This window comes from Lepisosteus platostomus, chromosome 16 (genome assembly GCF_059453375.1).
Source record: "Lepisosteus platostomus isolate fLepPlt1 chromosome 16, fLepPlt1.hap1, whole genome shotgun sequence".
NCBI classification, from domain to species: Eukaryota; Metazoa; Chordata; class Actinopteri; order Semionotiformes; family Lepisosteidae; genus Lepisosteus; species Lepisosteus platostomus.
This window is the reverse complement of record NC_142626.1, coordinates 5655613-5682109: the sequence shown is the minus strand read 5'-3', so window position 1 is coordinate 5682109 and position 26497 is coordinate 5655613. Positions and strand designations below refer to the sequence as shown.

General features: G+C 37.7%; 2 protein-coding genes across 2 annotated transcripts in view; one reads left to right on the top strand and one right to left on the bottom strand.

The window, feature by feature from the left end:
- Nucleotides 1–26497, top strand: part of LOC148646745 (NACHT, LRR and PYD domains-containing protein 3-like) — a 2700574-nt gene that overhangs the window by 1477940 nt on the left and 1196137 nt on the right. The window lies entirely within an intron of this gene.
- LOC148646769 (cytosolic phospholipase A2 gamma-like) lies at nucleotides 253–26365 on the bottom strand. The gene is made up of 17 exons (XM_088609376.1): nucleotides 26317–26365; nucleotides 25682–25735; nucleotides 25120–25151; nucleotides 22978–23092; nucleotides 21074–21216; nucleotides 20536–20734; nucleotides 18245–18356; nucleotides 17452–17592; nucleotides 16835–16888; nucleotides 12075–12146; nucleotides 10656–10766; nucleotides 10404–10523; nucleotides 9018–9065; nucleotides 7145–7282; nucleotides 6145–6278; nucleotides 5304–5472; nucleotides 253–1708 (listed from the first exon to the last, which is right to left on the bottom strand). Exons 2-17 carry the CDS (start codon nucleotides 25694–25696, stop codon nucleotides 1536–1538), a joined length of 1776 nt encoding a protein of 591 aa, XP_088465502.1. The 5' UTR covers nucleotides 25697–25735; nucleotides 26317–26365; the 3' UTR covers nucleotides 253–1535.

The following is a 26497-nucleotide window of genomic DNA, read 5'->3' as shown; positions in this document are numbered from 1 at the left end:
TCATTTAATTGTTTCAATTCCATCTATTACATTAGCGTTGCCATTTTTTAGTTTCTTAGTTACTCTCCATTTTGTGAAACATACTGTACAGTCAGTTCTTATACTTTACAATATTTTGAAGGATATTATTTCTTCTGTTAAAGAAGGTGATTCTGCCCATAAAGATGCATTATTCTAAAGTTTTTCACAAGCCCCATTGCACTTAAAACATAAAATTCAATCTAAGACAACATAATTAACACTTAATAATGCTTATAGTCATAAGTTCTTTATTTTCAATGTTTATTTTCAAAATTTCCTGATCAGGTCATCATTAAACAGGTGATTGTTACTCTAAGTTAATTATACAGCATTTTGCAAATTCACTCCTCAAGGACAGTTATACCTTTCCCTTTGTGTAATTCATTAAATTAAACAATATACAGACATACATTGTTCTCAATGTACAGGTGACTGATAATACCTTTAAAGTTTTGTCCAAAAACATAACTTTCTTCATGGGTTAGATTATCTTCAAAGGTTATGTATCATATCGATTTTAAGATTGTTCTCTATATTTGCAAGCTAAAGAAATAAAAGCTTATTGGGGCTATTTGTATGAGATTATTATGTGGACATTACCCTCTAGAACTAAAGAGCCTGTAAACATTTGCATGGTCATATGATTGTTCTTTCTGCCTGCCGGATTAGTTCACTGGACTATATACTGTGTGACTTCATGGTCTGAGAGGTGGGAGAGTGAAGCTCAGCTGGGGATAAACTGCACTTGTGACAGTGGCTGTGAAATAGTGGTGACTGTCTTGGTCCCTGCAGCCCCAGTGTCCTCTGCTTTCTGTTCCAGCCTGAGCTTGCAGTAACATGGTGAGTTAAATAATAAGACTCATTAAGTATATTACTTTTAACTTGCCTCTGAGGTGTTTCAGAAGTCACTGTGTTGAGTTAAGTGTAAAAAAAACATAAGTAACATCCTACATATGTCTGAGGGATAAAATAATGAGGTTAATTGTTTAATTGACTGCTCAGATTAGAAACAAAAAGAGTAACAGCCAGGACCTTCCTCCAGCGCAGGTCCACTTACCTTTCTTCTTATAAAAATCTGAACTTTTTTTTTTTTTTTAAACTGTGGTTTAACACTGTGCAGAGCAGAGACTCTGAAAGCGATAGTGATTAAAAATGAATCAAAAGTTTTAAAATATTGAGCAGATGGCATTGTCTAAAAAACACTGGCCTGAACTTATTAAAGGAGATTAAATTATCCTCAATCACTATAATGCAGACTTACTGATGGAATCACTTTTAACCTACTTTACAAGTGAATAAACTGTCCATTATACCACAGTATATTGCAGTTGCTGAAACACGATTTGCTTTGTTCTGACACCATTATATTTATGGCTGGGAAAAGTATAAAAATCTTTAAAAAGTTGAGTGATCAACCAGTTAGGACACAAAAGAAACACTGAACACCCGCAGCCCCTCGGCTCCTCTATACTACTGACTCAAGTGAATCACTGAACTCTTCTGTTGTCATATTTTTATTCTACTGATGTTTCTTTCTCCACTGCATTTTTAATCTCAGTGAAGATATTATTTCTATTGATCTCGACATTCTTCTTAGCTGCTTTCAGGAGATCCTGAAGCTCATTTTCACTGTAGGACATGTTGAAAGTTGAGTAGGTCTTCCTCATCGCTTCAATCTTTTCTTCACCTGAGGAAAGAATGATGATGGTCAGTGGAAGGATGTTGGATTTTGATCCAGAATTTAAGAATGGACCTCACTGGCCTGTTGTGCTCATTGTTATTGTGACCAATTTCAGAATAATTTGAGTCCATCAGAAGGTTAGTTCTGACAAGTTTGTTTCCCTGCTTCTCCAGCTCGGTGGCTGCTCCCCTTCAAGGTCTACCTGAAAATAAACCTTAACTCTGTTTTACTTTGTTATTTATTGTCCATGGTTATTTAATCAGCTTGTTTCTTGGTAGTTATTAATCAGAAAGATACCAAAGTACTTTATATTAGTAGGTGGAGATGCTGTTTATCCACCAGTGAACTGCTCACCTGAAGCAGCCATTCTGACCAGCAGCAGATCTAGAGAAATACGGACAGCACTTCCTGGTAATCCCTTAACGAACAAATAGATTTCAATAGCACAAATCATTCAGGATTAAATGATTGTTTTTTATATTACTACTGGACATAAAAACTACTAAAAGGCTCCCAATCAATATTCTTTTTTTTTTCAAAATACTGCTCTATACAATTCTCCAGAAAACAGATTTTAGCATTTTTAAAACATTCCATCCTTTTCATCCATTACTAGAAAGCCAGTTATTCCTGGTAAGGGCTACAGGTACATCAACCCAAAGCCTGACCCATGAGCACAGGGTGCAAGACAGGACTGCACCCTGGTGGGGACTCAGCTACATTGCTGTACTTGTTTTCTCTGAAGTCTGTACTTCATTGTAACAAGAAACTAAGTTTCTATATGCGAATGTACATTTCTGGGATGAGTCTGGCAGAAAATGGCGGCCACAAAATACAGAAAATATTGAGAATATCTGAACATTGCATGAATAATTAAAGTCTAAACTCTGTAAAGCTGTTCCTACAACAATGGGAGGTTATTAAGACAAAATAAAAAATTTGGGTTTTATACTGCATGTGTGTCTTTTGTAGTATTAATGTTGTGAAATACAACACAACATTAGTAAAGACATGGTAATGCTGTATTATTTTTATTTTGTTTTTGCTTGCAAATGTTTGACTCTTAGAGTACTATGTTCTGTTCAAAGCTGTTCCCTGGGAATTTTGCATTGTGTTATTGTATTGCATGCTCTCTGATAAGTGGACAAGTTTGGCGGGTAGTCTCAAAAGACTTAGTGCTTTCCAGTTTGATTAGACTGGAGTATATGGGTAAAGTATATAGAGTTTTGGTGAAACAGGAGGAGGGTGCCTAAGAGCCTGCAGAGAATGACTTCTGATCCACTGGGTTTAAAATGACTCTGTGTGTCAGCACATAATAGTTCTTCAGTCATTTCAAAGAAATTTGGGCAGCATTGCTGTTTGAAAGCACTTTAAAGTCATGGAGCACATTGTAGTGTTAATTCAGTTGTCAAAATGAAGAAGAAAATATTTGTCAATTTGCTATTGTTCGTTTTAGTGAATGATGAAAAACAGAACTAAGTAGTACCCATGGGAGCTCTGATTCTATGTAGAAACCTCCAATAGTCAACTTACTGCAGAGGCTTTGTTTCCTTGGCAACTAAACCAGGAAGTGAAACCCAAAAGGCTGGATGCTGTTCGTTTAGCTGTATAATTACTGAGGCAGCCACTCAGATTGCACATCAAAACTCAATACCACAGTAAAATGACTCTGTCATAAAGCTACTGTACATAAAGCTACAGTACATATTGCTACATAATGCTACATAATGATACATCACACAGCCCAGAGAATTTTCATTGGTCATTTGATAGATGGCACTTGTGGTGGATTGATTATTTTTTATAAAAGGTAGAACACTGTAGTGTACCTCACTTTTTTATTTTCATCTACTTGTACCACTACCAAGAAAATATATTTTTCAGCTATCAACATTTCCCTTTAGCTAGGCTTTAGTTATGATTCCATATTAATAATCCATATTAAGAGGATTTAAAGGCATACTGTAGGACAACAGACTATATCGAGCCAATGTTTTCATTAATATCTAACACACCACTTATCGATCTATTTTGGACAGTCAAGATTCCTTGGGCAGGATGATTGAGCTTGCTGCATGGTGCAGCCAGCTTTCCATGACAATGAATTTTGATGCACATTTTGAATGGCTGTATAGTTTCCCAAAAAAATATTCATGCCAGTGAAGCAATGTACAGTAACTGAAAATGTATCCATTCATCCAGTTTCCAACCATTCTATCCACCACAGGGATGTGGGGTAGCTCGTCCCAGCAAGCAACGAGCTCAAGGCAGGAGACACAAAGACTCTTGCTTTTTAGTAGAATGTTATCAATTACATGAAATCGTGTAAGAATCACTTTTTGCATTGCAACAGTGAAAGTACAAAGGTTTTCATGAAACTGGCATTATTATGTAACGGGTAGCTGCATCAGCATGCGTAGGCTGCAAAGGAACAAGTAATAGGTTTATTCCATACTGAAAAAAAGAAGAAAGAAAACACAGCGTTTCGGCCATGGAGCCTTCTTAAGGTGTCCTTTCTTGCCACTTCCACACCTGAAGAAGGCTCTGCGGCCTAAACTTTGTGTTTTCTTTCTTCTTCTTTTCAGCATGGAATACAGTAAACCTATTACTTGTTCCTTATTATGTAATAGCCTAATATGATTTTTATCTTTTTGTGATCATTTTCAGATTTACAGTACTGTAGTTTTTCTTTGGTCTTCCAAAGAATGGCGTCTCTCTGCTGAACTCAATATTCAATCTACTCAGTACAGCATCACATTTCATCCATTTATGATTGCTGCAATACAGAACAAATTTTCTGCTGCATAGTAGACCACTACAGAGTGAATATAAATGCCTCAAATTCTATTTTTAAGATTGATTTTTTGTCTGCATTGTAAATGTAAATTAGTTAATGATCTTAATTCTAAAGTACAATTGAACAAACTTAATCCGTCTATTTTCAATCTGCTTTTTCCAATTCAGGGTAACACGCGAACCAAAGCCTATCCCAGGAAGCAGCAGACACAAGATGGGGTACACCCTGGATGGGACGCCTGTTCATCACAGCAGACATACACTTATCTGTACACCTAGGGCCAGTTTTCTCCGAAGCCAATGAACCTACCACTACTGTATGCCTTTGGACTGTGGGAGGGAAACTCCACACAGATACAGTAGAACTCCAGGTCTGGAATTGAAGAGTGCCCCAGTACTGTAACTTGCAAGGCAGCAATGCTAACCACTCAGCCACCATGCTGCCCATGCCACCTTGCTAAAAAACGTAATATTCCAAAGACTAATGAATTAGAGTAAAACATTTTTAACTGCATGAATGAAATGTGACTGAAACTAATTCAGTTTGTTGGCTAAAAGTAAGTGATTTTAGTTAATTTTTAGTTGACCGAACCAAAATTACAAGTATGACTAAAATACAATTATATCTTATAGACATTTTATTCAACTTAAGTAAGACATTACATATATCAAATATTAATGACTAAATTAACACTGGGCTGCCTTGCAACCATAAGTCTTGTCTTTCACCAACCAGTGGTGAATTTCTCACAGCAGTGACATGAATCCTATAGCTGAAATCTAAAATGCCTACTGCTTCACTTGCCTCCACAGTTGTCCTTGTTGAAGAGAGGGAAGTGCATCACAGTGGGGGTGTTTTCACCCTTGAAGATGTAGACGCTTGAAGGACACTTCTTCTCCTCCTCACTCATTGCTGGAATGGTTGGGAAGGGAATTTTGTTCTTATCACAGTATTGAGCTGCCTCGGTGACAGTCTGAAAGGAAGAAAAAACACAGAGACTGTCCACCCTCACTGTCATCAACTGATCAGTCATTCGGTCATTACATTGTAATAAAATGAAAAATAAACAATTGCAGAAAAACAAAAACATAGATAATTTTTTTTATCCAGGCAAACTGTGGATATATTATTTGGTTATAAGAAACTACAGTTTGAGTGCACAGACTGAATATCCAATAACTTTATTTATTATTAGGAATATTAATATTATTATTCTGTTCCTATAGTATTCTATTCTATTCCTATTATTAATAGGAAAGCCCTTTGCATAACTAACCTGATTTAAACTAGAAAAAATATGGGCAAATTATACACTTATGGATCTTTAATCCAGAAAGTAAAATTAAGAGGCACTGATGTTTAAATGTGTACTGTACCTGGTGAAACCTTAGAGATACAGTAGGTACAGTACTTCAGCATCTTCACAGAAACCCAGAATTAGGCCAATATTTGGCTACCAGCTTGTCGAAGGCCAGCTTTATGGTAGAGCAGTTTGAAATAGAAATCTGACATTGGCACACCTACACTGTAACTGAGGGAATAATCACCTAGACTACAGGAGCTCCTACTACAGCCTGAGCCTGGGCCACTGAAGTGTGAACTCAAGACAGCAGAACTTGACGTCACCTAGTATGATGTACTTTACCATGAATGGGTCTCCATCGCTGAAATCAAAGGACAGAATGAGCTGCACTCCCCTGTCTCTCCTCAGGACCAGTGGGTAGGCACTGTTGATGGACAGACCAGCATCTATGAGGTAGATTTTGTCCTCACTGTTATCTAGGGATTGTGTAAACACAAGAGAAAGAGTTCAGAGGTGTATTCAGGAAATGGCAAGAAGCCACTGTACTAGGAACTGTTCTAGGAGATCTGATCTTATGACACAGCAAATCCATGAAATCCATGGATTCACAGTTTAAAAATTGAAAAAGGTGGCTAACAGCAATATTTTAAGAAATAAAAGTCAGTGTTACAGGTTGGTCTTAAACTTTTACAAGTTCATCCTGCTATGGTTCTCCAATTTTTTAAGTACTGTGAAATTGCTTTGCTCTTTGAGTTATTTTTTATATACCATTCCAATGTGTAATGTAAGTGTTTCCTTGATTAATTTTTAAGGTTCAGTTCAGTATCAGAATGACAGTAGTCCTGGATAAAGGCACCATCTTACTAGGTTCTCATAATTCACCACAGTAAGCATAATGCTGTATTGTGTTATGGGATACAATACTAAAATACAGTATATTCAGATTATTACATCATCACTTCAAGATTTCAGCTGCTGGCTCACCTACAAATGAGAAGAATAAAGACCTGTGGACAAGCTTTTTTAACTTGTCCATCTCTCAGGGACATTCACTAATTTGTTATAGTGCTTTACAAGAGAGTTTGTGCTGATGGGAGGTGTGGGGTGTCTCTCTGTGAGGTGCCTTGCAGGTCAAGTCAAATGAGGACCCAGACCAGCTAAATCCATCTAACTTTATGGGTGTTTGGCCAGTTGTGTGCAGCTACTTGGGGAAAGCCCAGTTACAGCTGGCCTAGTCCTGAAAAGCTGACTAGTAGATTGGAGACCTGTTTCAGTGTTGGAACCAGTCCTAAGCACTGTTATACGTTATTTTCTGTGCAGCTACACTATATTGGAGTCTCACCTGTGTTGGGGTATTCATGCAGGAAGTTGTACTTGGTTCCCCACATCCAGGAGCTAAATATTTTTAAAAGCTTGTAGGGAATGATGAATGGGCACACAGCAAATTTGGCACAATTTCTCGTCACATACCCATAGGAAGCTGAAAAAATAGATAAACATGACCTGTTGTTTCTGGGCAGGAAAAGTTCAAACATTTTCAAGCATGTAAGACTGGTACAATCCAGTAGACAATATGATTCTATTGAGCAATTACTATTCCCAAAGATTACATTCTTGGACAGAGTTCTTGTATTAATTGGATTCTTTTGGTGTTGACATTATAGCCATATTTTGCTGTTATGGTACAGTAGGTTCATCTAACCAAGAAGAACAATGACCTTTAACCTTCAGTCATTTCTTTTCTGAACAAAAAACACAGGATTCACCATTTAAGGTAATTTAATGTGTATATTCTACCTCTCAAAATGCCACATAGGCATAAATTAAAATCAACATGATGGCATTCTATCTTGCTGTTTAAACTTGTTGTTTACAGTAATTGCCATTGTGCCAAATCAATATCATCAGAACATTATTGCCAGCCTGATCCTCTAAATATAGTGATGCACACTGACGAAATTCCATTACACTTTAGTTTAGACATGATAAAATGTCCAGTGGAAATACTGTACTTGTCAGAACTCAGTCCTTCAATTCTGTATCAGTGGCTGCTAGAAAAAGAGGACGAAGGAATAAAATTGTTGTTTTTTTATTCTGGAAATGCATTTAAGACACCAATTGAAAAATTTAGCCAAGCTAAAAATCCAGTATTTTAATCCAAACTAATTCACTGAGATGCTATCGTCACTACAGAAGGTCTGTGTGTGCATACAGAACAGTTTTCTCCAAAAGTACTCATACACTTGATACAATGTAACTGAAAGTTGATTTAGCAAAAATGCAAGTGAACAGTCAGTATTTTTTGCACAAATCAAATTCAAAATTTTCATGTTTAGTTATTCGATTTAACAAATTAATGTACCAAATTAATGAATTTGTTTTCATGATTACAATTTGTAGCCAGCTGTACACACCACACTGTATGTGCCAACACATGAACAATGAGCTAGGGTTTTCACAAAATAACTAAACAGGCTGACCCAGAAGTGTTTGTTGGAGACTGAAATCAGTGAAGACTAAGAAGCAAGCTTAGACAAGCAAGATTTAAACAAGCAAACTAGAGATGTTCTGAAATGAACGACACTACAAAAAATTGCTGCTCTGGAATCAGACCAGATAAGATCAACCAGATACACTCCAAGGCTTATAAGAATGTCCTGCACTGATATACTAAAGGACATGGCTTTATGTCATCTTGAGAAGAGACAACTGTGAAGAAACCTGATACTCCAAAGCCCTCAAAGGCTTTCCTTCAAAGAACTAGCCCAGTATTTGTCTGCAGAATCAATAGTGAAAACCCAGTTGTATTTGTGTCAGTGGCATTTGTGTTCCTCTCCTCCTTCTCTGGATTCATGAAACTATATGCTATTTATCTATCAATCTGTATAGGTGGGCCCAATGACTTCTACTGTCTTATAACTATTTTTATATGACATTAAGAGCAATCAATTCGATATTAACTGCCCCAGTCTCTCTCTGTGCTTCTGTATCTGTTGTGTTTCCCCCCCAGAAATAATTCATGTATTAATTATCCATAATCTATTATGGTATTATAACCATAGTTATACTGTAGTATTGATTAGTTTGATTAGTATGTATGTAGTATGATTGTGTTTGGCTGGCTAGTGCTTCAGGTGTGTAAAAGCTATCATGTGAAGTGAGGGGTGCCTGTACATCTAAATCATAGAACTGTATATTTTCCAAAACCTACTTACCTGCATTCTCTGTTGCTTGCGTAGTGACCATGAGCTGTTCATTTTCTTCTGAAATGAACGTGAAACCAAACATTAAATTAGAAATGCAAGTATTTTTAAAGGCTGCCAAACAAATTCCACTTGTATTAAATTATGTGGGCATCTGATGTAGCAGCGAGATTGTTACGAAGTCTGTATTAGTGGTAAAATAGTACTTTAAAAGACCAGAATATATTTCTATGAAATTCAACAGTTAAGCAATGTAGTAACTTGAATTTTAGAGCACAAAGAAGTACCATGTTTAGTATTGTTTCTGCATTTATTTGATTCTCACAAGAATGTAAGCATAAAAATTCAAACCACCACTACATTGTTGTCGTCATATTTGTGAATTTTGTTTTCTTTCTTCTTCATAGAGACAAGATAGTGACAATTTCCTTACGTGTGACTTCTGACACTCAGCAGACAGTGAGAAGGGCTGCTGTGTACTGAATCATATGCTAGAGATCCTGTTGCTGTCTTTACACAAGTGAAAATAGACCAATTGTCTACAATAGGAAATGTTAAAATAATGAAATAAGAACTTATTTTAAATAAATATACAGTAATACATTTTAATTAAATTAAAATGCATTACTGTATAGGAATTGGAAGGGAATGTTTTTATTTATTTTTACACATTTTTGTTTAATGTGAAGCAATTTTTTTTTGTCTTCTGGTAACAGCTTCCAGGCTTGTTCTATTTCATGATTCAGTTGATTTTTCTGTTGGCTGAGGTTTGGTAAGTGCTGCTGATGCTTTATGGATGCAGTGTGAAAGGGTTTTTGTCATGACTTATGAGCAATCTCTGTAAAACATTGTGATTGCCAGATTCTTACAGCATCACTAACTCTCTTATTTCAGGTTGTAATGAACAGTTCTATCCGGACCCTATGCAGACAAAATGATCCAGGGAAAAGTGAAGAAAACACAGGGGGAAAAAGTCATGCAGGATACGGGGATGAAAACAGGGGGCGTGTCCTTGGTGCGCTGGTGTTCGGGGGAGGTGTGGCCGAGGAAAACAATCCAGGAAGAAGTCCAAACGAGAATCCAAAAGGAGGCAAAAGTCCAAGGCCAGGTGATCCATCCAAAACAGGAGATTAAAAACAGGAACCGGGTCGGAACCGGCAGGGGAAACGGGAACAGGAAATTAAACCTTAACGGGACCAGGTGCTTCCAGGTCCCGGACTCGCCTGGTGCGGAAACCAGAGCAGAGCCCTGAATAGAGTGAGTGCCTGGCTTTTAAGGAGAACTGAAAAGGGGTAGGAACAGGGAGCAGGTGCGGGCGATGAGTGGAAAACAAGGAAGGTTCTGGAGCGTCCTTAAGAGGAGGGGTTTACGAACATGACACAGGTGAGACACACTTGCCTTCAAAATGGTAAAAGACAGCTTCGGAAAGAGCTGATATCATCCTGTGCTGGCTGTCCTTGCCGACGATGTCCCACGTATCATACATCAGGGAGACCAACTCGTATATCACCTTTTCATCTGGTGGACAGAGAAAACAGGATAAAAGAGTCTCACACATGGTAAGTTACAGATGGGGGAAAAGGTTTCCTTCCAGTTGTAATCCTCCTTGCATTCTGAAGTAAATTTAATTCACATGTAAGAGAAGCATACCTTTGACAATGTTATTCATAGATTTGAGGATGTGTTTGCAGTCTTTGCCCCAGAGGAAGTTCCGATGGAGGTCAAGCAGCCAAAAGATAGCACTCTTTTCATATTCATCACCTGTGAATTAGACCCACACTTCGAGTACAAGTTTAGAAAGAAATCAGATATGGAAACATTTTGTTTCCCTTACTGGAAAGCTAAAGAGTGAATAGCTATAAAAAAGGGCAGTGTGCTATATGAATCCTGCATCTAGGCCTAATTCAATAGCTAATAATGTAAAGCATAAGCAATATAATAGAAAATTAATACATTAATAAATCTGTCAGTTCATTATTGAAGTTTATAAATTCAGATTTGCCATTAACTCAGCCAAGCAGGAGCCTGCGTACAGTAGGCAGGCTGAAATTGTCATTTCAAGAGAACTACAGTCCTAATAGGGATACTCCCAAACACAGCAGAAAAGTTCTAAACTAAATTAGCCTTGAAATGGAAAAATAACTGCAAAGAGTTTGGAACAGGTAAGGGTCTGGAAGTTATGACGTACAGACATATCCCAGAGAAAAGATTATATTAATGTGTTCACAGATATACTGGGGTGTTTAGAGAATACCAGGCCTCTGTGAACCCCTACATTGGCTTATTTTCCAGTAGAGTGCTTTCTAAAAAGATCAAACCTGCCTTTTCTAAAAAAAGTTTCAGCTAAAGAACTGTGGTAACTGTGGAAACTTGTAAGTTGCTAGTTTTGACAGTGAAAGCTACTTGAGCTCTTTGTGTACCTTTGTGTAGTTATCATGTTGGCCCCAGTTGGTCAGAGGAAAGAAAACACAGCAAATTATTCTAAATACCCCACATATCACCGCATCACCAAATGCATTTTCTACACTCCAGGACTGCAGAAAGAGAACAGAGCCCCAATGTTCTACGGCTATGATGCAGAATAGCCTTAATAATATATTTCAGTCTTAGACTGCTATTCTTCCTAGTCTAACAATGTACTGTAATTATAGGGTCTTGTTCTCCACACTAGCAGGTTAGATCAGTAGCTGATCCAGCAGTGAAGACCTCAGGCAATGTGGGAGAAAAACAGAGAAAAGGGAACACTGAATGAGAACTTAGAACTCATCTCCTGATCAGTGATTGAGTGAACCTTAGTTTGAACAAGATACAGTCAACATTGGATTGCCTGGATCTGACAGTGGGGGATGTACAGAGTCTTCAGGTGTGATATTTCTTGTACCAGTCTTGGTATTCAGTCATTACTGACTCATATTGTCACCTGTAAAACAGGCCAGTGGGAGCACCCGCTTGGAAGTCTTGGCTTGAAAGACAGTTACCCGGCGATGGATTATTGTGGGTATATTAAGACTACCCATAAACTCTTAAACCTACACTGAATGCATGTGACTCAACTAGCTTTACTGTTACCTAAACTGAGGTCTTCCTCATCTTCCTCCACATCATTGTAAAAAGAGAACACATCTTCAGAGGGGGGTCTCCCTGTGAACAGAAGAGAGGGACAGTTATTCTGTGGTTTCATTCTGACAGAGATACCTTCTGATTTATTGATAACCCACTGTGAGTTTATTTCCAAATGTGGTTATATGAGGTTGTCATATCAATATGCTTATGACAAGGATTTACAGAGAAATGCAAAAATGCAAAACAGAGAAATGCAAAACAAAGGGGATATTCATGTGGACACTGCATTGAGGAGGGATGGGAAGATGGGAGAGGAGAAGGACTAACTCTAAACTTCAAAAACAACATTCTGGCACAGAATTCAAGCCAGATAAAGTCAAGGTCTCAGAACCTGTATGGCTGAAACATAAAACCACAGTGCATGATGTTACAGACCACCAAATTCAGAAAAGGATTATACTTCTACTGGATATTGTTGGAGATTAGACCTCTCCTCATGCAGATTTGGAAAAACAGTAGGAATGTCAGAAGCTGACCCTGGGATGGTAGACATGCTTAATGCTTAATGACTACTTCCTTACTTAGAGCAGATATTTGATTAATTGGGTATTTTCAAAGAAGTTAGGACAGAGTGAGAAAACAGGATGAGAAAATCATTAAAGAAAAATGATCATAATCTGGTGTTGTCCTTAAGTGTTATATGCCTTGAAATTATACAGGTAGATTCCAGATTAAAGTTCCATTTCAATAAAGCAGACATTGAAGGAAAAAGAGTTGAAGAGAAGCAGAATGGAGAAGCATAGGCATGGAATCGGTGCAGAAAGGATGAAAACAGTTTAAAGATAGATCATCCTAAAAGCGAGTTAATCAAAGCCTAGAAAACAGTAATTAAATAGTTTAATAAATTTGTTAAGTGAAATATAAGGAAAAAGCATGGGTAAATAAGTTTTGTTTTACAGTTTTACAACAACAAAGGTCCTGTGAAGGATGGAGTAAAATCAGAGTGAGACATGGAAAACCTTTAAATAAGGAAAAATAAATAACTCATGTGTTAAATGAATATTTCACTCTGGTGTTTAGAAAGGAAGAAATAAACTCTATGCCTCAGGAAGAACTAAGTTCTGTATTAATTAGTATTAGAGCAGAGCTATTACAGATACTAGATATACTTTAGTTAAACAAGCCCGTTGGTCTTGATAACATTAAATCTATTCTCCAGAAAGATACTGCACAAGACATGCCACTCATAGACGTTAACTAAACTTTTTCAAAGACCTTTCAAAACATGACAATGAGTGAAACATAGTCTGTCTGTGAATTGGTTCTTACAGACCAGTAGGTTTGGAGTCTATCACATCTACCTGTAAGGATATGGAAATGAAAATTGGAACTGCACTAGGAAATCAAATTTATGCATAGCATTAGGATTCTAGGGAAATTTGCACATGATACCTTTATGAACAGATTAGCAAACAGTGCAAAAAATGAAAGGGAAATGATCATTTAGACAGAATGAAAACAACTGCAGAGTTGCACGTGCATAGGAGACAGAGAATTGTGAAGATATTTATGACAAATGTCTTGGTCTATAATTTCGTGCATCATCTACAGTACATCCTCTAATGTATGGGAGCTAGAAAAAGAAGAAACAAAATGCAGTATCATAGAGAGGTTTTATGTTAAAATTGGATAATAAACTGGTAAGACCTTGTGTATAATATTATTTAGACTTCTGTTACAAAAAAATATATTTTTGCTCTGGGATCTATAAAAGATAAACCGGGCAGGTCCCTGGGCTCCAATGATTCTCCTACTCTCACAAACTCTGAGAATTAGACCCCCTTGAAGTCTTGAACAGGGGAGACTATGGAGAGGATCAAGTTCAAATATTCAGAAGCCTCAAGGATTAAGGTCAAACCAAAGAACTGCTGATTCAATAGAGAACAGGATTCACTTTTTATACACAAAATATTGTGGAAAATCAGAACAAGCTGCCCAGCCATGTTGTTGAAGCCTATAGCATGGGTTTCATTGAAAAATGCCTGGATACCATCCTCAGATCAATTAAACAAAGAACAAATGGGCTAGATGAGCCAAATGTCCTCTTCACATCTTGACAATTTCATGTTCTTGTTTTTATCTTTTCCTGTGCCTTCAGTCAAAGGCAACTTTCTACAACTCTAATAGATTTCAAATCATTTTTTGTGCCCCTAGTCAGCCTTTTGATTGAAAATAAGAGTGATTCTCTCTGTTTAATTTTGTTGTAAAGTCAGACTTGGGGTCTTTAATATGATTTATTCACATTGCTATTGGCTCATGAGAATTATATAGATAGTTATATTATAGTTGTATATACAGTAATGTAGTAAAGCCTATGTTTGTGAATGTGGCATATTGATTTTCAGATTTCTTAGGTATTTGTTTTACCAGTAGTGCAACTGCTTTTTTTGAAAACCAGTGAAAGACTCTGGCTTCTATTTTTGCTGTTTGTGACTCTGCGGAAGGCTGTCTGTCTAATTTCTCTGTCATTCTCACTTAATATCTTCTGTCAAATGATTGCCCTGAATCTACAGTACATTCCTGGTATTTACTGCCTTTCCACCCTCCTGACCTTGACTGTTATGGAAACATTGGACAGATACCTGCTCTGGCAGTCAGTATTTAAAGGAGGCCTAAAGAGTTCATGGCTTTCTGTTACATCTTGGTCCCTTATGCTTGCCCTGAATCCAGTGAGCACTGTGTTCAATTTCAACAGTGTGTCTCAGTATGGTCATGGAAGAGCTTGCAGTGTGAAAAGAGGCAGATATTGTAGATCTGAGTCAGGACTGCCCTGTTCTTGCTGCTGGTAGAAGAAAAATCCATAATTACAAAGCCTTCAACAGAGAGATTAATCACATCTTTAAAAGGTGAAACCCTGGAACCATGTTATTGAAGCTGTAGGTGTGGTTTCATTCACTAAAAGGATACAATTTCAGCATCCAATTGGGCCACATAGAGTAGTTCAAATACCCTCCTATCGACAATCAACTTTATAGTAATTTTATGTAATGGAGCAGCAAATTAACAATTCCAGTTCCTATCAGGTGAAGTACAAAAATAAAAATAATTAAGTGATGATTTATAAATTAAATTGAATAGATCTTTCAAATATATTGTAAATCCACAATACATACAGAAACTGGTCACAGATCTGCAAGAGATTTCCCACATTTATGTCTTTTATTAAAACATTTCTATGACACAACGCCCTTTAATGTTTTGTTAATGTTGGATTCATTCCAAGATAATTTACACTTTGAAATACAATTGTCCATGAAAATTTCTCAAACAAACAAAGGAGCCACTAACAACCAGAGGAATCAAATTATTGGGTCAATTATTGTCAGTTAGGAAGAAATAGTGTAGTGGGATAAACAGCTCAAAACAATGACAAAATTGATCCTTCTGAGTGAGAAGAAACTATATTCTCATTTCTAATTTTAATTGATTCACCACCATTTCATTATTGATTCTTTCAAGCAACTAGTGTTTGCTGCACATAATCACACCTGTTTCAATGTGTAAAAGGTTGTGTACCTCCAGTAAGAAGACGCCAGATTTTGTGGAAAAGAAAATCAGAAAATATTCTTACTGTACCTCCAGAACTCTGGTGCAGGTTTCTATGTAACTTCATATTTCTTTTACGATGGAAAAAATTGTATATCATTTCTGAAATGAAAAGAGTTTAAATCAGAACAATGGCTACATGTACGTTTAAGAAAAAAAGGAATTGACAAATGTTTTAATTTTCTAACTACCAAATCTTGAACCATATACAGTATGACTCAGCTTTGTGGACTCAGTTCCTGTATTGTTTGAGACAAGACACAGTTAATTAATTTCTGAAGCTTTACCCTGACATCTGGAGCCCCAGAGTTTATTTCTTAGAAAAAAATGGTGATAGAGAGAGAGGAATGGCTAACACACCATCTTCAGTGTCGTTAGCACTGAGTTGATTTACTATAATTTACAGTGTATTATTACAGTCTTGCTACATTGAGCATTTCAAAGTCAAAGTTCAACCTGGATCATTTCAGACAATTGTGCCTTTCATTGCACTTTATGAAGAAAGTTTAGGCTTTTATACTGAAATATATATTTATAAAACATAGACAACCCAACCAAATAAAACAGCCTCCAATTAAAGCACAAGATCTAACTCTATAGCACAGGTATTGCCAGTTTACAACAGGTCAGTGTCATCTGCCATCTGTGACCAGGAATTCCTTGAGCAGTCCTGGAAAATCAGTAGAGATACTGTACCAAAGGACATTAAATTCCCACTTACTATAACACCAGCCTGCACAAACACCTGATCTCATCTGCCATCAGAAGCTAAGCAGTCAACTCTGGTTAGTAATGTGGATGGTACACTAGGTGATTTTACAGTACCAGGGCATCTTTAGTTTGCTCTGCAGTACTGATCCATCTGGAATCCACCATGTGTCTGGCTTCTTTCAGGAAGAAGCTGGATCCTTGGGTGAAATACTGTACTTTCTTCCAAAAAGGCAAGAGGGGCCAGGTACTCACCCTCTGGTTTGTAACTGTTCATGTGCTCTTAATTGAGAGCAGCACCACTCCTCCTGCCACACCCTGTTTCCCCTGGGTTGCTACAAGGGCTGTAGTAGTGTGTCAGCCTTACTTATATGTGAAAAGTACAAATTAGGTGGTCAAAAATTAAAAATAATACTGAATTCTGTTTAAAAATTGCACAAAAGGTAAAATACCTATTAAGAATTTTTTGTTCTCCTTCATATCGCCTATGGCACTTCCACACAGTCCTGAAGAAACACAGAAGAGTATGAATTGATCAGGAAAGCTGGTTCATTGTTGAACTAAACTACAGTATAAACAGTGAGTCCTTCTTCATCCCACAGGGACCCCTGCAATCTCCCAGGGTCACCAGTTATTTGATTATCTTTTGTAAGGCTTTTTCACACTTCTCATTATTATTAGCTGTTTACTTATTCATTTATTAATTACTAAGTAATTAATAAATTATTAACACATCAGTCTGCTTCAAATCAATAAGTGATGAGTAAAAAAATAATGAATAATCGATTAATCACTGGATTTCCGGTTGGTCATGCAACAGAAAAGGTCAAGAAATGATTTCAAGTATATTAAAAACTTACTCTTTCATTTATTATTTTTTTCTGCATTCCTTAAAGGAGAATAACCTTGATGACATACAATTTTAAATAATATTGTTCATATCAGCTTTAACTATTAATATATTGTCAGATTACACAGATATTATATACTGGCCATTCTGAAAAAATAACATTCTAAAAATAGAAGACGTACAAAACCGCTATGAATTTCTAAAAGAAGGGATATAGACCTTGCAAGTACAGCATGTCCAGCTCATCTTTGTGTTTTATCTTGTTTCCTCCATGGAATTGACTCCCCAGGGCACTGGTGTCTACGAAGGCTCCATACTCAGGGTATCCTGCTTCATGACGGGTTATTTCAAACCACGTCCCTGCAAGGGGAGAGATGGGGAGGAAAGGAAGACAGAGAAACAGAATTCAAGAATCTTGAATAAATCAAGAAGAGCACATTGCCAGCCAACAACTTCCACTGCAATATTGTCACTTTATGTAAATTACCTCGCTGCTTCGATCACTGATTTAAGAAGCTGCATGGTGTTTGGTTTCTAATGTCAAACACCCACCATCTTTTCAAGCACAAGAACTGCTTATTTTACTGTTGCTGCTTCTGAAGCACTTGCTACTAACACCACTACAGCTGCCCTGGGTGCAGCATTGTGGACGATTGTGGTGTGGGTTCAGATCCTTGTCAAGACACAGCAGCTGTGCTTTTAAGCAAGGAAATTTACTCAGCTTGCTTGAGCAAGATGCCCTGATTAGTGCAAGATGTAAGGGATAAATGATGTTGAATGTAATTTAATTTAGCTGTTACTTCATTCTGCTTCATGCTGCAGCTGTTGATACTTTTACAACTGCTGGTAGTGCTACTACTGCCATTGCTTTGAGAGATACTGCTGTTGTTGCTACGAGCATTAATATGTAATATTATATATTACAAGAATTCCCTAGAATATTTTTTAAGCCAATTCATCCCTATAATGTTGGCCTCTAGAGCAAATACAGTATATGAAGTGGGAGTCTTGCCTTTGTTGTATTTTTCCTTGTCATCCAGCTGTGACTTATTCACTGCAGCATAGATGGGGTAAGGGTTGGTCATTTCCGCATCTTCCTCCTTCGAAAGTTTGCGATCGTCCATCTGGAAAGAACCAAGTGTGTATAAATAACCATCAAAGTCCAGAGAAGAGCCACGGGACACATTCAGTTCTGATGAAAGGCTGAAGGCACAAAGAGGACAAACACAACAGATCTGAATTGAGCGTTTTCTGTATTGTGAGAGATGAGAGGAGACACAAATACTAATATGCAAATGAAGGTGAAGAATGATATGCAAAGTGTGAGCTGGGTGAGGTGGTCTGTACTGCCACAGAAGCTATGATTGCTGCTGGAAGTGGTGTTTGTTGGACCCTGTGGTCTGTGTGGGTCCAAATGCTCCGGTATAGTGGCGGGGACGCTTTACTGTAGTGGGAGCCGTCTTTCAGATGACACATTAAACCGAGGTCCGGACTCTCTGTGGTCATTAAAGTGAAAAATTGGATTTGGAGTTATCCTGGTGTCCGGGACAAATTTCCCCCCTCAGCCTTTATTGTGGCCTCCAAATTGTCCCCATGTATGATGGTCTGGCACCCCCTCCAGGGTGTACCCTGCCTTGTGCTTGTTGCTTGCCTGGTAGGCTCTGGCTTCCTGTGACACCATAGAGTATAAAGTGGTTTGGAAAATGATATGACATGATGACATTTGCCTAATACTGTGCTGTGTTTCTGTACTCACCAAATGACAAATACAGCAATTGGTTAGTGTAAAATCACTGCTGCTTCAGTTGCACATGCCTCAATTTGAAAAAAAAAGTCTCAAGAAATCTCACGACTTGCATTTTGTGCAATTTTGTATCCAGCCATTCAAGATATTTGTGGGGGAGAAAGAGATATGCCTTACAGCATAAAGTTAGGTTACTAACTATCAAATGGTCTATCTGTTTTTGTAACTGTTATAAAATCATTGGTCTATGGGTTAATTGAATCACTCTTGTCTTTCTATTAAAAATATAATCATTAATACTTTACAATCCTGCTATTGCTCTGTAAAGTATTCACAAAGCAGTGTAGATTTAAAGAAGGTTTTGTTCTAAAAACAACACAAAAGTAAATGTTGTTTTACACCATTTGTATCACTGAGTATGTAATCGTCTCATTCTGTTCTGCATTGTCACTGAAAGTCCATATTTTAAATTTAAAACAGTTCTCACAGCATGATGCTGCTGGTGTCGGCCTGGATTGAGCACAGATTCAATGAGATGAAGGATGAGGACAGCAAGGTTGAGCACTTGATTGGTCATGTATAAAATATAAAAAGTACAGTATGTATATATTTTATATTGATATATGTACATAAATATAAAAAGTATAAAAAATGGGTGGTATGAATGGATGGATGTTACAGCTTGAAAATATTAGTTGTTTGTTAAAATATTAATATTGTTAGCAAATTTACCAGTTTCCTGACAAATAAGTGTTTCTAACAAAGACTGAGTTTTGTAATTTCTTTGTAATGGTTGATCTACATTAATGGGATTCAGCATTTCTACCACTATTTCCAACTGTGTAATTTGCAATCTATGTGTACTAGGGCAACAGATATGAGCATTTTCATGAGAATATCTATATGAGAAACTCAACTTTTTGCTGCTTTTCCATTACAGATTCAGTGAATGATTATCTTCTATGGAAGATGTCTGATATCTGTAAGGGAGCTGGGACTCTCACTTCAAATTCATCTTGAGAGAACCCCTCTCTCTGGATTAGGTCACCTCTTTAAGGTGAAAATGAGTAACACAGAGCTGCAATTTGTCAGTCCAGCTTCCCTCCCAGCTACTGTAAATCGCAATTGAGAGTGCAGGTGTTGAACACTGCCAATGATAGATGCTACACAGAGGTGGCTCACACTGACCTCTAGTGGCCAGTTAATGTAACTGCTCCCAAAGGCGTACTAAACACCTTCTACTTTATTGTCTCCTGGAGGGCTTTATAGAATCACCATGATTTTTGCTGTTATTGGTATTATTAACACCAATATTTTATTTTTTTCCTATTTATAACTGAACATGAAAAGAAATCCTTTGTCACTTGCCATTTGTCCTTTCCCTTCGCAGACACTTTTGAGGAATCTGACACTATATTTTATGGAAAAAAGGACAAGTTCACAAACCGACACCCAGACAGGGAGAAAGAGACACTGCAGAGTGAGACAGAGAGCTTGACTCACATACAACTGGTTACATACTGTACAAACACACATACAAGAAGGACAAGAATGCTGACCTCTTTCACCACCATGTAAACAAATATTGCCGCCCAAATATCTGTACAAGAAAAGTTCTCATCCTCTATTGTCTTCGTGATTCTCTGCCAACTTTTTTTAAAGCTGAATTTTCCATTGTTGAGAGTTTCCACCATTTTTGTCTCTGCATCCTCCACTTGAGAGGACCACTGTGGGTCACGGTACAGAGAGGACATACACCTGCAGTGTTAGACACACAAACACACAGAAAACATTTCACCAGTGTATGCACAGCTGAATTCACAGCTTGAATCCTGAACCTTCTGAATTTGCAGGGTTACAATGCACACCTGACAGATCTATTGCTCTTTCAAATCTTTCAAGCACTTTGAGAAGTCACCTTTAAAGGCGCTTTATAAAATACAGTTTTTTAATTATTATTATTGTTATTAATATGAATATTATTATTATTATTATTATTATTATTATTATTATTATTATTATTATTATTATTATTCAAAATGGGAACTGAATTCACAGGCTCACAGCTGATCTTGGAGCCCAGTCTCTCAGACTCACCAGGTGGATCCTGACACTCCACACAGGTACATGATGGTGTCCAGCAGGTTCTGAGCCCCCAGCTCAGTTAAAGTCCCCATGAGAGCCACCATGGCGCGCAGACCCCCCCCAGAGCCCAGCACAGCGATGGGGGGAACACAGTCCTGATTGAGGAAGAGAGGAGAAGACAGAATCTAACACAGAGGTCATGGAGGCCAGGTCTAGTGACCCAGCGACTTCAGAAACACCATTAATAGTTACTTGGCCTTACAGTATCTTCTTTTCATCTTCCTCTCCTTCTGTCTCAAAGAGGATGGAGCTCTTACTTACTGATTGAAAGGACTCCCTTGTGATGCTCATAGATGCTGGGTTTATGTTAAATACTGATATTTTAAAGTATTAATTTTGAACCATAAAACCATTTGTAATTTTTCTGTAAAACAAACATCTACCAGGAGAAAACCTGTGATTATTTCTAAAGTCATATTGTTCTGAAAGATAATTTTGTCTATTTCTCTTACAGACGGTGTGCAGCAGTAAAGTGTCTGGTCTTGCAAACAGAGGGTTGTGGGATCGTTGTCCCATTGCTGTGCTGTCCTGCTACACTTCCTCTGTACTGCTCCAGTCCTCCCAGCTGTACAAATGCAGCATTGCTGAGGGTGACTCTGTGGCAGACTGGCCTCCAGTCCAGGAGGAGAACCTTCAGACCTTCCATCAGTCAGGACAGCAGCGTGAGTTTGAGCCTGAGCAGCTGTTAGACTAGAGTGTGGACTTTACATCACTGCATACAGCTTGGGGCGGTGCAGTGTAGAGGGTTTGAGTGCCCCTTGCAGACACTGCTGTTGCACCTTGAATGAGGTACATCTCTCCAGTTCTTCCGGTTCACCCAACTGTATAAGTGGGCACCAGCACTGCTCCTGTTCAGTTAGACTTACGAGCACTGCTGGGGAAATGCCTTGTGACAGACCAGCATCACATCCTGGGGGAGTCATGTGGTCTCTCGTCTGCTTAACACTTTAGAAACCAGGATGAGAGCATGCCCACTGAGCTGCTGCTGAAATCTGTTTAGCCAATTAATTCCAAATGTGGCAGACGTATGCACTGGGACATTTCAGATTAAATCATTAAAACTGGTAGTAAGATTTTTTAATCTTCCACAATTACAACTCTCACACCAATCCCTGTGATAATGATAAAAATGAGCACAGCTATTTCCACGAGTCTTTACTAGTGTTTTGTTTCTATTTACAATCGTATATGTATTTTATAGATGCAGCAATGTGGATTGTCAGTGGATTTAAGGTAGTATTCTATTTGGGCTCCGTTTAATTAAAAAAAGAATGTAGTTGCATTAAGTGCCTATTATATTTGGACTAATATGAATAAAGTTGGTGTAGTATTATTGCGGTTTATAGCTGTAGCTGTAAAGCATTACATATAATTGCTGTTGTTAGACCTTGAGGTCTTTGACATTAAAGTGTATATTCATCATCATGATTCTCACAAATTCTTAAGTCCAATGGCAATTTCACATTCAAATAAATTAGCAGTCTGTATGTTACATGCATATTCACAGCTATTCTTTTGCATCCTTCCTGACCTACTTCACTGCCACAATTTTCACTATCATATTTCAGGACAATGAACTCAAATATAATCTGTCAGGCTGTCTAATTTCAACTGACCACTATATAAGAATATACTGTAGTATAAGTAGAGATGAATTCCACACTGAAAATAACAAAAAAAAAAACACCTTTCTGATGTTGGGCTTCAAGATACTGTGAGACTAAATATGTTTCCAAGAGATTATATCAAATCACTACACTTCATTATCTATATCACATATCAATAACTGCAAGACTATACTGTATATATCAGATATTCCAATTTTACACATTATATTGTTTTATCAGAACTTGTACCGCATCACAGGGAATTTGGAGGCTCCTCAGGGCATTCTGAATTTTGATTTTTCTCTTTTGAATGTCCTTGTTCTCCCCCTCACAAAGAGTGTGAGCAACTCGGATGTAAGAAGCCCTGAAAGAAAGAGTGAAGTGACTGAGAAGATATTGGGGATGCCTAACTATCACATGTGTAACACACAAACTTCCCTTCACTTCACTGTGATATACCACACACACACAGTGACATGAGTCTGATGTACTGCACACACACACATGATAGCACATTGATAACAACAAACCTGGCTCATTCTTCATGCTGAAAAGTCATTTTCTGTGCTTCATTTTACTGATCCTGCTTAACTGTATGGCACAACCTTTTCTTTTAATACAGGGGATTTCAGTGGTATTTTCAGTAAAGGAGCTTAAAATTATCTAATGTCAGATAGACATTCTCTGTGCTGCAGTGTAGGCATCTAGGAAGAGTGCACTCATCTTAGACATATCTTCTATGTGTCAGTATATATATTTACTATACAGTATGTGACATTATATCCCTTGTCTGACAGGATCACATACTAGGATCTATTTAATTTCCTCCTCTAACAGGATTGGAGCCATGGTAGCTCAGACGGCAAGGGTGTCCCCCTCCTGACTGGAAGGTCCTGGGTTCAATCGCAGGTAGGGGAAAGCGATGTAACTTGCTCTAATTCCTTCCAGGTGGCTCCCAGGTCCACTTAGCCTGCTTTCCAAATGAGTACCAGGAGGTAATAGGCCACCTCCTGTGTCAGATGGTCAAGAAAATGGTGGCCCTTACCTCCCCATTCCCCTGTAGGCCTTCGTGACCTGAAAAGAGAACCTACCTACCTAGCAGGTTTAGATGTTGTGCTGTTTCTGGCAGCTGTGGGAATTCTGGCTTTAGATGTGTTATTTCATGGAAGAATGTTTGTCTAATTCGAGAGTATTTCTCACAGTAGAGAAGAAAATACATCTGTCTCTGCTTATCCCTGCTGGCAGTGGGAGCTTGTCCTCTCCTGGCAGCCAGTATCTATTGCCTGACTGTGGTTACTAAACCTGTACTTGATCTGGGTCTGTTTTTCCTTGGTATCTCTTACCCTGGTCAGAAACTCGTGTGTGTGTTTTTTAGGGGAATACAGCAATTCAGCTTGTAGAGATGTTCGAAATTGCTTTTTAAGACTGGATAGTCAGGAGAATGTTTGTGGGCATTTCTTCTAAACCATGTGTTTGCGGTGTTGTACCATCTCTCAGTATCCAAGGTGCAGATTTCCTTTGTGTGGCTGTCTGTGTCTTTGGTTTGAAAGTTCTCGCAGTGCCTTTCTGGTGTTTTTGAAGTCTGTGTCAAACCATTCTTCTTTTGCTTTTGTTTTATGGGTGTTTTTGTGTTCTTTTCAGTTTGGTATCAAGGCTATTATCCGAAATATGCAATTTACATCTTTCGTAACCAGATTTACAGTATGCTAGTTTTGTTGTTTTTTGTTGGAGTGTTTAGAAAAGGAACTCTGAAATTCCTGGTCATTTTGTGCTCTAGTATTCATACAGATTGTTTATTCACACCTGAAGAAGGCTCCACGGCTGAAACGTTGTGTTTTTTCTCTCTTCTTTTTTTTGCAGCATGGAATAAACCTATTACTTGTTCCCTTGCAGCCGAGCATGCTGACGCAGCTACCTACCTGAACTACTACAGATTGTTTATAGCCCATCTACATGACTGGTTGAGGTCACACAGCCAGCTGTGTTGTATCCGTGCTCCAGTATGGGTATTTTGAAAGAGTGTCCTTCAGTCACACTGGTGTTCTCTGTGCCTCAACACAGGTATTTAGATACAGTGCTCACCTATCAGCCAGATAATCTAGAGTTTGTCAAAAAATAAAAATGTATATCTCACAGATATTTAGACATAGATTTTGAACACTCCTTAAATAACGATGTGTGATTTAGAGCTCTCTTTAAATATCTATGTCATAGATGTTTGAAGTGAGCTGTCCTGAGAGGCAAAACTTCTCTGGGTCTCAGTAGAGGTATTTAGAGAGAGCCCTCCTGACATACCAATGTTCGCTGTGTCAATAAAGAAGTTTAGGAACAGTGCCTTATTCCCAGGTAACAGTTTCCCATATCTTAATAAAGAGATTTAAAGAAACTTACTTTTCAGTTTCCTCAGTTCTCCTTCTCTTTGGCTGTAAAGGTACATAAATAAATAAACATTGACAAGACTTATTAACATGACTGCATAAAAAGACGTTAACATGTTGAATGGCTGAATGGACTCCTCTCAGTTTCAAACTTTATGTTCTTCTGATGAGAATACAGGTACCTATGTTATGTCAAACTGCTACCCAATACAGTGTCTGAGTGTTTTAGGAATGTAGTCTTCTGCTTTTCAGAATTGCTTGCTCATTTGCTTTTACTGAAAAATAAAAAGTCCTCTGATGGAGTACTTACACACACTGATTTACCTGCAGGCTTGAACTGTGTCATGATACTAAATTTTCAAAAACAAATAACACATGAGTGCAACACATAATTAAAGAGCACTGCTGGGGATTACTAGTAAAACATATACCAGTGTAAGGCAGAAGCTGCAAGTCATAATTTAATTATCACCTTCTAAGCCTCCAAACTGATTTGATCCATTGCTTATTAGGCAACACTTTTCAACAGCAATCAGGTTTCCAATACTAACTTATCAATATTAAGATTCATCTACCTTGTGGGGGTCCATGCTGTCTTTCTTGTGAAGAATTCACTTGCTTCAGTGGATCTGTCAAAGAAACAATATGTCAGAAGAAAACTCTTCACATTAAGAAGACACCCAAGAATAGGTTGTACTAGTCCAGACTAAAGAGAGGCACAGGCCTCCTGAAAGTGATTCTCAGCCACATAGTTCCCAGTTTATCCTGACATATCACCTGAAATGAGCAAGGACCAGTTATTTACAAGATGGGCTTCCCTGTCATGTCCTTTAACTTTCAGTCAAGATGGCTCACTGGAGCAGGAAAAGTGTCTTCTGGCAGCCTGAGTCTTACTTTCACATGAAAAACTGACATTATTTTATGTCTCTAAAGTGTAATTATCAGATAACGAAAAACTACTATGTAAAATCGCCAGACGCATTCACTTTTGGAATATACAGTACAGGTACTGCTTAATTTCCTGAGTCAGATTGTAAAAATATTATTTTCCCACAACCGATACCTGGATCTACAATAACACAGAAATGATAGAAGGGAATGTCTTCCTGCAATTAACAAGTTTGTTAACAAATTCCATCATTTAAATCAATTATTAGTATATTTAAAGACATTATTTTTTTGTTCTGTTTTAAAGCAATGTGAGCCTCACCTTAAAGATTTCTTCTAAATCGAATTCCCTAAAATCCTGTGCAATACTGGAAGAAATGTGATCCAAGGGTTAAACAAAGGAATATTTTTATAATTCTCTATTACGATTGCATGCAACACAGTAGCTGATATTAAAAAAAAGGTTTCATGCACAAGTTTATAGAATAAGTATGGATAGTCTA